This window comes from Ranitomeya variabilis, chromosome 6 (genome assembly GCF_051348905.1).
Source record: "Ranitomeya variabilis isolate aRanVar5 chromosome 6, aRanVar5.hap1, whole genome shotgun sequence".
Lineage (NCBI taxonomy): Eukaryota > Metazoa > Chordata > Amphibia > Anura > Dendrobatidae > Ranitomeya > Ranitomeya variabilis.
In genome coordinates, this window is record NC_135237.1 from 333,451,606 (window position 1) to 333,463,958 (window position 12,353).

The window sequence follows — 12,353 nt, forward strand, 5'->3', positions numbered from 1 at the left end:
TTCCAATAGCTCTTTAGCTCCCTGCGAGGAGACTACTATACCTTTCACTGTTAAAAGAATAAATAGTATTGTTATACCGTACTCCTCTGCAATCCATGCGCACTGCATCTCAGCACCTGCTTAAACAAGCACACCAGATTTAAACATTACATTTACATGCACTTTCCAAATGCTTTGCTGTTATAAAGGCACCAATAAAAGTGTTATTAAAAAGCTGATAAAGTGCTGCTAATGCATCATTGTGGTAAATCCCCTTGACAGGTTCCCTTTATCTATTTCACCATATAAAACCATATATAACAAATGGATTTCCACCACAATGTTAGAGGGGTTGGACCAAGTTTATTCGTTATTCCTTCTCAGTACAATAGAGTATAATTTACTGATTGCTGGGTCTGACAGTTGGGACCCCAACGATCATGATAATTGAGCTCTAAAACATCCCACTTCAATGGAGGGTAAGTCAAGCATGTGTGCATCCTCTATATTTCTTCTTTCTTGAAATGCAGGTGATAGAAAAGTACTTTAGTTGATTATCACTTACAGAATGAATGGAGCAGAGATGCGCATGCTTAACCTACAATCAGATGTAGCTCTTTAGAGTTCTGTCCTCAGGATTGGTGGGTATTCCATGGTCAGTTTCCAGTGATTAATAGAGTATACCATATCCTAATGATAAGTTATAACTTATTCATTAGTACAACTTATTTAGGCTGTGGAGACAAGGGGGTCGGCGAGCACCCAGGTCCGCTAGCCAAAACCGCATGGACCAGGGATCATCCCACCGCACGCCTGCTCTCCCTTTAATGCTACTTGGACAACACAGGGTGAGGGTAAAAGAGTGTAGAAATTCTTTATTGAACCTCAAAACAGGCAGCTAACACATTAAACAGTCCCAGCAAAATACCCCAAGTTGGTACACATTACAGAGTCTCACCCATCTGCTGACTGGCCGGGATAATAGCAGCTGTTACTTCAGAGCTCCCAGGGTCAACTACCCCATCTGTGGCATGTACACAGAGAGGAGGTAATGACAAGCATAAGAAAATGACAGTACATTGGTGAGGTACTAGGCCAGTTGACCCAAGGGTCACAACCTGGCTTCTCTGAACATCTCCACGCAGCCAGGAGACCGGCGGGTCCCAATCCTGGCTTTCTTCAAACTTATCCATGGTTCAGCGATGGTCAATGGAGCAGATCTGTATTCTTTCAACTGGGGCCAAGGTCCCCTAGGATGTTTCCTGGAGAATAATATATCCGTGTCCCTCGCGATGGAGCCATGATGTGTTGGCTGCAATCCTGTAGAGTCCCTAGATGCTTGAATATCTTGGCTGAATCTCTGGTTGTCTCTCTGTCTCTCTGTATAGAGGCATGAATCCTCTTTTTATGCTTAACAAGTGTCCGTCATTCAGTATTGACACAAAGGGTAAGAATGGAGATGAGATCAAGTAGCATTACTTGATTATTTAATCTATTTGCATAGTTTTTCCTCCTCTGTTTTTGAAGTTACCAAACTATCTAGCCTGCACAAAACATAATTTGCATATCATTAAACATCACTGGTCATGCAGGATAAGAGCACAATATGTTATATGAAATGTCAATAATACAGGCTTACAAAAACAAAAGTCTGTTTTCTTGACCAACACATAAATTCAAAAGCCAACATGCAGATAACAGTCTATTCTTCTTGGTTTGCTAAAAATAGTTGCAGGTTAATTAAGATACAACGCTGCATCTCCACATAGGTGTTAACGCAAAATAATCTTTTAGTGTAATAAGTAAAGAAATATAGTGCTATTACACAGATTATCATTTTTCTAATAAAAATAATGTTAAAATGCACCTCCTTACTAGTTACTTAGGAAAAAGTATAACTTTCATTTGTCTAATTTGGGTCACCAAGATATCTTCATTTGGGATTCATGAAATGCATGCATGTGTCTATTACAAGTTCTTGTTAATGTTGCTTTTTAAATTATCAGCACCTTCCCTAGTGTGAAGAAGCTGATTTCATTCAAGTAGCCACTTATGCATTCCTGATCTGTAAAATTTTAGCAGCCATAAAATGTCAGTAAAAAAAAAAAGAACAGAATAGTTAAACTCTGACCATTTCATTAATAATGGGCAAAAACAGAAACTGAAAGAAGCCGAGAGGATCTAAAGCTTGTCTAACAAGCCATTTCAAAGAAAGAATAAAATCTTGGATCAAGGAAAACTTGTCAATGGAGAAATATAATGAGGCACAAGCATACGAAAAGAATTATTCAAGGAAAGCTATCTACAAATCTTCAATTTTTTAAACGGTGCAAGAACACTGCTTTACTCAGAAATGATTCTTCAGAATGCATGAGATGGTTTAATGTTTCCCATTGAAGCAAAAAACAATTCTCTTTCATAAGGAAAGTACACAGGTTTAATTTATGTAAGTGACATGTATCTTCAAAAGTAATGTTGAGGTAGTACTGGAGTAAAGTAAAGCAGCTAAGGATATCACTAGCAACAAACAAATGGTCACATTTAGGCGTACCTCATTTTTATGTGAAAAAAGCACCACATGTAGCACTATTCTTTTTGAGTTGGGTGGAACAGATCATGTAATTTTCTAACTAACCAGATCATAGTGAAACTTACGTTTCTTACTTTCTAATCTGTAGTTTCATTGTGAGCGGCCATTAGCAGTATTATTTGAAAACTATGTCATAGTATTATTTTGGCTTCGCATGGAAGTATTATGTGAATACGGTATTAAGGCAACGGCCTAGATGTTAGCAGCTGATCCTTACAGTCCTGAAAATTGCAAGGTTTGGTCTCCATGGATTGGGCTTGTTTTTCCAGGACATCCCATAGTTGCACAATATAACTAGATGTTGGATTTTGGAGATATCTTCAACTTTTTACCAAATTCCTCAAACAATTCTTGAACATTTATTGTATTGTGACAGGGACAATATAATGATGATAGAGATCACTGTCACTACAAAAAACTATTTCCATGAAAGTTTACCTAACATTTTCCTGCCAAACATAATCCAGAGTATTATAATGCATTTGCCAGACTAATTTCATCTCATAGTACATCCTGGTGATATTTGTTCCCCAGGTAAAAAATGCAAATGCAACTTTTTGTTCACACGATGTCAAAGTCAAAGAAAACATGATTCATCAGATCAATATACTTATTTCTATGACTTCTTGATTCATATCTGATGCTTACGTGCCCATTGTTAGAGCCTTAGATGGTTGACAGGGGACAGCATGGGTTCTCTGATAGGTCTATAGCTTCCCAGCTTCTTTCACAGCAATCACTGCGTCTTCGGACAATTTCCTATTGCTGCAAGCAATCTGTGGTACAGGCTACTTTTAATTCTTTATGCACATTAGTTACCTATCAGACACTATCTTTAATTCACTGTTAATTGTTCCTTGAGCTACTTTTGGTAGGTATTGTCCACACTCCACAGCATACTAGGAGGACCTTATAAGACCTAACTTTGAAATGCTCTTACTCAGTCTTTCATCATCACAGTTTGTACCTGGTCAAATGCAAAATTCAGCTGTCCACTCTCTGCCTCCTTGATAAGTACCATTGTCATGAAAGTACCATTGTCATTGTCATGTCAGTGTTATTTACGACACCTACTTTCATTGTTGTCGGTGACTAATATAAATATATTAGAGGTGACAGTTTTGATCTTGATGCAGATTGCATTTGTGTTGAATTTTGGGGAATTCGCTGAACCCAGCAAATTGGTACAATTTGCAAATTGCTTTGCTCCATCCATCACCTAAAATGGCCTCTACTGTTTTACACATTTCAAAAGATTATGTCAGCCAGACAAGGCTCACAACACCTTGTGCACCTCCTAGCGGGTTTCCCCATCACATGGTATAGCACAGCCAATTTAAAGTCACCAATAACTGCATCGATCTAAACCTCCTCTGGCATTAAAATCAGCAGAAAAGGTGTACTGTATTGATGTTTCAATGTATTCCACATATAGTGCACCAAATAGATTATTCTCAGTAACAAACCTTGGTGCCCTAACATATTTTTGGAATGTCAATTTTTGGACAAATTATCATGCTAAACTAATTATGACTAAGTGCCTCCACATACATACCAGATACTGTCCTTTGTAAGTTTACTGTTAGTTTTACCGTCTTCATCTAGATAGACATCAGTTTGCACATTGGCATCCTTGTCATGGGCAGAAAAATAATTGGTAACAAGTCGTGCAGGAATTCCAAGACATCGTAGAACTGCAAGGAGAAGACAAAGATTTTTGACTAATAAATTAGACATTCAACAATATCACACCCTCTGCTCACGGGTAGTTAGACAATGAGGTCATTGATTGGAAAAACTCATTCTAATTGTATACTAAATCTTATAGGTAAGCTATATGATAGACGCTAAAATCACTTTACGAATGGAGAGTTTTGCCATAGATTGCCGCTAATTTGCTAAAACTTAACTGTAACATTTTCAACTGGAAAATGGAAGACAACAAATTTGATATATAAAAAAACTATCCACTTCTGAATATATTTTGAAAGAACATGAATGTCAGTAATATAACTTTAGTTGTAACATATATACTGGAAGCAAAAAGAAAACTAATAATGCAGGGCCTTACATATAATTCACAGAATCCCACAGCAAATGTCATAATTGTCTCCCCACAATAGAAAAAATTCTGCAGAGTATGCAGGGTCATGACACATACGCAAAGTCACAGAAAGGCATACCTCCCACCTTTTATAGAAAGGGAGACAGACATGTATTGTGCTGCATACACAATTGTGCCCCTTAGTGTTTTCACCCTTTTAAACCTTTCACCCCGAAGCCTGTTTTCACCTTCCTGACCAGGCCAAATTTTGCAATTCTGACCACTGTCACTTTATCAGGTCATAACTCTTGAATGCTTCCACAGATCCCACTGATTCTGAGATTTTTTTGTGACATATTGTACTTCACGACAGGGGTACAATTTCTTCGATATGACTTACGTTTATTTGTAAAAAAAAATTGGAAAACTTGGGGAAAATTTTGAAAAGTTTGCAATTTTCAAACTTTTAATTTTTACACCCTTAAATCAGAGAATTTATGTCACACAAAATTGTTAATAAATAACATTTCTCACATGTCTACATCAGCACAATTTTTGAAACCTATTTTTTTTGTTAGGAAGCTAGAAGGGTTAAACGTTAACCAGATATTTCTCATTTTTACAACAAAATTTAGAAACCAATTTTTTTTCGAAAAAAAGCAAGATCCAGTATTCAGAATATCTCCTTAAAAGTCAATTTTATTCACAAAGGTTAAAAGGATGTGTAATTCATATTATTGATGAAGACAACTTCGATCTGAAAGATCTTAATCCGTGCTGTAATGCTGTAATGCACTGCTATGGAGAAAAGTCTCGTCGGACATAGCAGTGCATCACAACATGGATTAAGATATTTCAGATCAAAACGCATTTAATGGCTATGCTTTTTTAATTGAAATTTTATTCATCACTGATATGGATTACACATCCTTTAACCTTTCAAAATAAAATAGACTTTTAAGGAGATCTTTTGGATACGGTACCTTGATTTTTTTCTTGGTCATTTCCCTGCTGCACCGTGGTAGTCAATGCAATCAAATCAATATCTAAGTGGGGTGAGCTTACTCAATTTTTTTCTTCAGTTTTTTTCATTTCTTCATTTTTTTCAGGGACCACATCACATTAGACAAGTGACATTGAGTGTCTATATGACAGAAAATACCCAAAAGAAACACCATTCTAAAAATTGCATCTCTCAAGGTTCTCAAAACCACATTCAAGAAATTCATTAACCCCTCAGGTGCTTGACAGTTAAGGAAGCAATGTGGAAGGAAAAAACTAACAATTTCTGTTCATTAAAAATTTTACATTAGGCCCCAATTTTTTATTTTCACAACTGTAACAGGATAAATTGGACAGCAAAATTTCTTGTGCAACAATTTTCCCACAATAATGTTCTTTTAGCACCATTTTATATTTTCACAAGGGTAACAGGAAAAAATGGACCATACAATTTATTGTGCAATTTCTCTTGAGCATGCTGATACTCTATATGTAGGGGAAAAATACTGTTTGGACACACGGCAGGGTTCGCAAAGGAAGGAGCACCATTTGTAGAACAACATTTGCTCAAATCATTAGCAGATGCCATATAATGTTCTGAGAGTCACTGATGTTACTCACTTTGTCAACAAGTGACCCCACTTTGTAAACTAGGTTCCTCAATGAATGTAGCTAGATGTGTGGTGAGAACCTCGAACACCCAGGTGCTTCACTGAAATTTATACTGTAGAAATGTGAAAATAAAAAAATCACATTTTTGCCACAAAAATGTTATTTAGCCCCAATTTTTTTAATTTCAGAAGGACAACAGGAGAAAATGGACCACAAAATTTGTTGTCCAATTTCTCAGTATGCAGATGCTCCATATGTGGGGGAAATCAACAGGGCTCAGAAAGGAAGGAGTCTCCTTCCCTGCAGCACGGCGTCCGTGGCGTCGGTGAATTTCAGCGCTCTGGCCCCTGTGAGTGTCTCGCTCTTCTATAGCGCTTTATACACATTTTGCCACATATATCAAGGCGCCTTGCGCTCCCGTGCCTCGGCTGACATCTGATTTTGTGAATTTGTGTGTTGGTTTTCACACACACACTGTGGTCTCCAGCACTCACAACTGTATCTGATGAAGGTCTTTTTTGTATAGACCGAAAACGTTTATATATGTTGAGCTGGATGCACCGAATAAATTCTATTTCTGAAACTTGCAACAAATATCTCTAGAGTGCCAAGTACTTCTTATTTATACTTTACGGGTTGGACACCTAACTTGTGCACCTCCAAGAAGCCCTGAGTGCCGTGATCACTATTTCGATACTACAGGTGTGTCACAGAATTTTATTGGGCTGTAAAGAAAAAATAATTACATTTTTACCACCAAAATGTTGTTTTAGCCCCAGATTTTACATATTCACACAGGGAAATGGGTAAAAAAAGCACCAAAATGTATTTCACAATTTTTGCTTAATGTAGAAGTACCCCATATGTGGCTGTACAATACTGCTTAGCCATACGACAATACTTGGGAGGGTTGGAGCGCTATTTGCCTCCTAGAGTGCAGATTTTCCTAAAATAGTTTGCGGACTCCATATACAGAGCTCCTGAGTGCTAGAAGTGCAGAATCCCCCACAAGTGATCCAATTTTGGAAATTATACCCCTTTGGGAATTTATCTACAGATGCATTGAGGATTTTAACTCTATGAGTGTTTTCCAGATACAAGCAGCAGTGGAAGTTGTTGAATGAAAATAGCAAAGTTCCATTGTAGTCCCGGTATTATGCCCAGCTCATACTTTTGGATACATGCATCTGCAAATTAAGCAGGCTCTCATTGCTACAGAAATGCCAAATATGTGGATGCTATATGAAGTTCAGGCACCATGAGGCCCAGAAGGCAGGGGGCATTTGGATTTGGGAGTGCAGAATTTACTGAAGTTCTTTTGGGAGGGCAAGGAGTCATTTCACTTTTGTGTGAGCTGAGCCTTACTGCAATCTTTGGGAGGCACAAATGGAAAAACATCAAGTGCTTTATTTATTTATTTTTTCATGTCATTCCTCATGCGGTATAAGTGATTAGGCGACTTTATTCTTTGGGTCGGTGCGATTACAGCAACACCAGATTTATATCGTTTTTTTTAATGTTTGGCTGCTGTCACTAAGGCCAGTTTCACGAGTCAGTGTCTCCGGTTCGTGTGGTGACAGTTTTCTCACGTACTGGAGACACTGACACACGTAGACCCATTCAAATGAATGGGTCTATGCACATGACAGCATATTTTCACGGATCGTGTGTCCGTGGGCTAAACAAGCAGACATGTCCACTTTCACCTGGACACATGGGCCGCAAAACATGCCAAACACGTGCACACGGAGAGCAGTGCACATTGTCCTCCGTGTGCACAGATGGCTGCTGGGGAAGTAGCGCTAATGTAAACTGCTGTTCCTCGGTGGCTGGTGCTGAATGCGGCCTTCATCAATTCTCCCCTGCTCTGCCGGCGAATAGTGCGAATGAAAAACCCGATGTGGGGTCAACCTATGTTTTTAAACCAACCCGGCAAAACTCACAGGGCGGGCTACTCTTCTCAGGCTTGTAAGGGGCCATGGATATGGGCCCCCAGCCTAAAAACAGCAGGCCTCAGCTGCCCAGAAAAGGAGCATTGTTTAGATGCACCAGTTCTGGAGCTTTGCCAGGTTCTTCCCACTTGCCCTGTAGCTGTGGCAAGTGGGGTAATGTCACCTTCCTATTGTAAGGTGACATTAAGCCCGGCTTAGTAATGGAGAGGTGTCAATAAGACACCTATCTGTTACTAATCCTATAGTTGGTAAAGGGTTAAATAAACACCACACAGTATTAATAAAGTATTTTAATGAAATCATACACAACACAGTTTTGACACCTTTATTGTTTCTGCTAATTCAATCAACGCAATCAATCTTCTGTAAAAAAATTGAAATAGTAGATGAACAATATATCCATACCTGTCCAGTGTTCATGCCATGCTGTAATCCATATCTGCGGAATGTACAATTTACAACCGGGAGCGATGCTAATGTGACCGGCCCAGCTGTAAACTACTGGGGAATGAATGAGAAGCAGCAGGCACAGGCGCAATAACTAGCGGTGACGTCACTTAGTCTGTGCTCACTGCCGGCATGAACTCCTGTGACCTCAGGACCATGGGAGAATGCAAGTGATGAGGTCACTGTGACAGAGCTTGAACTGCCGTGACCTCATCACTTGCATTCTCCCATGGTCTTGAGGTCACAGGAGTTCATGCCGACAGCAAGCACAGACTCAGTGATGTTACTGCTAGTTACTGAGCCTGTGCCCACGGTGTATCATTCATTCCCCAGTAGTTTACAGTCGGGCCGGTCACATTAGCACCACTCCCAGTTGTAAACTGAATATACCCCAAATATGGATTACGCTGTGGGATTGACTGTATGCCAGACAGGTATGGGTATATTGTTGGGTAATTATTTTTGCTTTTTTAACAGGAGATCTAGGGCTTTGCTTGGATTGGCTGACTAATAAAGATGGTAAACTTTGTGGTGTATGATTTCATTAAAAGTCTTTATTCTTACTGTGTGGTGTTTTATTAACCCTTTAACAACTATAGGATTTGTAATGGAGAGGTGTCTAATTGACACCTCTCCAATACTAAGCCGGCTTAATGTCACCTTCCAATAGGAAGGTGACATTAACCCCTCATTACCCCACTTGCCACCGCTACAGGGCAAATGGGAAGAACCGGGCAAAGCTCCAGAATTGGCGCATCTAATAGATGCTTACACTAGTGCTTCTTCCCTGGCGGCCATCCATGCACACGGAGGACAGTGTGCACTGTTCTCCGTGTGCACGTGTGTGGCACGTTTTGCGGCCCGTTTGTCTGGGTAAAAACGGACATGTCTGCGTGTTTTGCACACAGACATACGGTCCGTGAAAATACGTTGACGTGTGCATAGACCCATTCATTTGAATGGGTCTATGTGTGTCAGTGTATCCAGTACGTAATAAAAAACTGTCACTACAGGTACCGGAGACACTGACGTGTGAAACAGGATAAAAGTGCCCCATTCTGCTGATGGTGTGGGTCCCAGAGATTGGACTTTCACTGATCTTATCCTGCTGATAGATGATTAATATTTTTTTAACAGAAAATCCCTTTAAGAATCCAGTGTCTACATAGATCTGCTTCTCTCCTAAATCTGGTGAAACTGATCCACTAATTTGCAACAATGCTTAGACATTGCATGTTTGGGTAGCTTTTTCTTTCAGATGATATTCTTATAAAATACAATTTGTAGATTATAAAAATGCTCAGGCTAGCAGTCTTACATAAAACCACAATGTGCAATATTATTGCATCCTCTGGCATGGTGCTGTAGCATGTACTACTATGTTTCTATACCAGCATAATACATTTTTAATAAATGATTCTCCAGCCAGAGGGTTAAGCGCATCTGTAAATAAATATAGTTATCTGTCAGCTACTAAACATGACATGAGTATGCAATGCTACAAAGGGTATGCATTAATATATACAGGATCTGTTTACAGAAATGAATGGTATATGATTGCGTACTACAACAGAGCTTTATTCCTGCTCAGTTATATATCAATTTTTACTGAAAGCATGGAGTAGAAGAAATCGATCTAGTGCATGTAGAAAGTTATGTGGTGAAATGTAAAGGCAGAGGTGAAACCTTAGGTCCCGCAGTGGTAGTAGTTACACATTGACCATGGTGCCGGATGGACAAAGTAGGTTGGGGTCCCTACAGATTTAAACTTTTGTGCATGAAGTTTGCATTTTACTACACTCCTCAATCGTGAAATTGCAATACCAAGAACAAAAAGTTGTGAAATTATAAAAATCACACAATCATTAGACATATTGTCAATGGTTTACCTCGACAGAGAGGAGCCAGAAGATCCCAGCATCTGATTTCTCCTACTTCAGCACTGATTAGAAGCACTTTACCTTCTTGTTAAACAGTGTAAAAAAATTTTGGCATTGCAGGGGTTAATCTGCTCTGTTGAGAGCTCTGGAGCATTTAGCATCTCAGCTGTGCACTGTTAGCTACTCCCATCTCCTATATAATCTGGGACCTGGCTAGCAATCATTGTCAGAGCAAGCTTATGCTGCATGGCCGCAGGTTCTTTGTGGTTATTTTTGGAGAAAGGCATTTGGTGGATTTTTTGGTGGAGTGATAACTCCCTTTCTTACCCTACTTTGACTTAACCCCTTCCTTCACTCCTCGATACATTCCTCTGTTACATGTGTGAGTTTATTTGCATGTTTGCTATTTTTTGTTACCCCTGTTTGTACTACCGTGTTAGTGTGATTGGTGTACTACGGTATACTACTTCTCCCCTCTTCCCTGGGTGGGAGAAGGGTAGGGACTGAGGGCAGATTCAGGAGCTAAGGTAAGGTACAGTTAGGTCCATATATATTTGGACAGAGACAACATTTTTCTAATTTTGATTATAGACATTACCACAATGAATTTTAAACAAAACAATTCAGATGCAGTTGAAGTTCAGACTTTCAGCTTTCATTTGAGGGTATCCACATTAAAATTGGATGAAGATTTTAGGAGTTTCAGCTTCTTAACATGTGCCACCCTGTTTTTAAAGGGACCAAAAGTAATTGGACAGATTCAATAATTAAAAATAAAATGTTCATTTTTAATACTTGGCTGAAAACCCTTTGTTGGCAATGACTGCCTGAAGTCTTGAACTCATGGACATCACCAGATGCTGTGTTTCCTCCTTTTTGATGCTCTGCCAGGCCTTCACTGCGGTGGTTTTCAGTTGCTGTTTGTTTGTGGGCCTTTCTGTCTGAAGTTTAGTCTTTAACAAGTGAAATGCTGCTCAATTGGGTTGAGATCAGGTGACTGACTTGGCCATTCAAGAATATTCCACTTCTTTGCTTTATTAAACTCCTGGGTTGCTTTGGCTTTATGTTTTGGGTCATTGTCCATCTGTAGTATGAAACGACGACCAATCAGTTTGGCAGCATTTGGCTGGATCTGAGCGCACAGTATGTCTCTGAAGACCTCAGAATTCATTCGGCTGCTTCTGTCCCATGTCACATCATCAATAAACACTAGTGACCCAGTGCCACTGGCAGCCATGCATGCCCAAGCCATCACACTGCCTCCGCCGTGTTTTACAGATGATGTGGTATGCTTTGGATCATGAGCTGTACCACGCCTTCGCCATACTTTTCTCTTTCCATCATTCTGGTAGAGGTTGATCTTGGTTTCATCTGTCCAAAAAATGTTCTTCCAGAACTGTGCTGGCTTTTTTAGATGTTTTTTTCAGCAAAGTCCAGTCTAGCCTTTTTATTCTTGATGCTTATTAGTGGCTTGCACCGTGCAGTGAACCCTCTGTATTTACTTTCATGCAGTCTTCTCTTTATGTTAGATTTGGATATTGATACGCCGACCTCCTGGAGAGTGTTATTCACTTGGTTGGCTGTTGTGAAGGGGTTTCTCTTCACCATGAAGATTATTCTGCGATCATCCACCACTGTTGTCTTCCGTGGGCGCCCAGGTCTTTTTGCATTGTTGAGTTCACCAGTGCTTTCTTTCTTTCTCAGGATGTACCAAACTGTAGATTTTGCCACTCCTAATATGGTAGCAATTTATCGGATGGGTTTTTTCTGTTTTCACAGCTTAAGGATGGCTTGTTTCACCTGCATGGAGAGCTCCTTTGACCGCATGTTTACTTCACAGCAAAACC

General features: G+C 39.5%; 1 protein-coding gene across 1 annotated transcript in view; it reads right to left on the reverse strand.

The window, feature by feature from the left end:
- Positions 1-12,353, reverse strand: part of F13A1 (coagulation factor XIII A chain) — a 482,528-nt gene that overhangs the window by 214,003 nt on the left and 256,172 nt on the right. Inside the window, exon 8 of the mRNA XM_077269818.1 lies at positions 4,125-4,263. Within this exon, the coding sequence (XP_077125933.1) occupies positions 4,125-4,263 (139 nt within the window). The remainder of the gene's footprint in view (positions 1-4,124; positions 4,264-12,353) is intronic.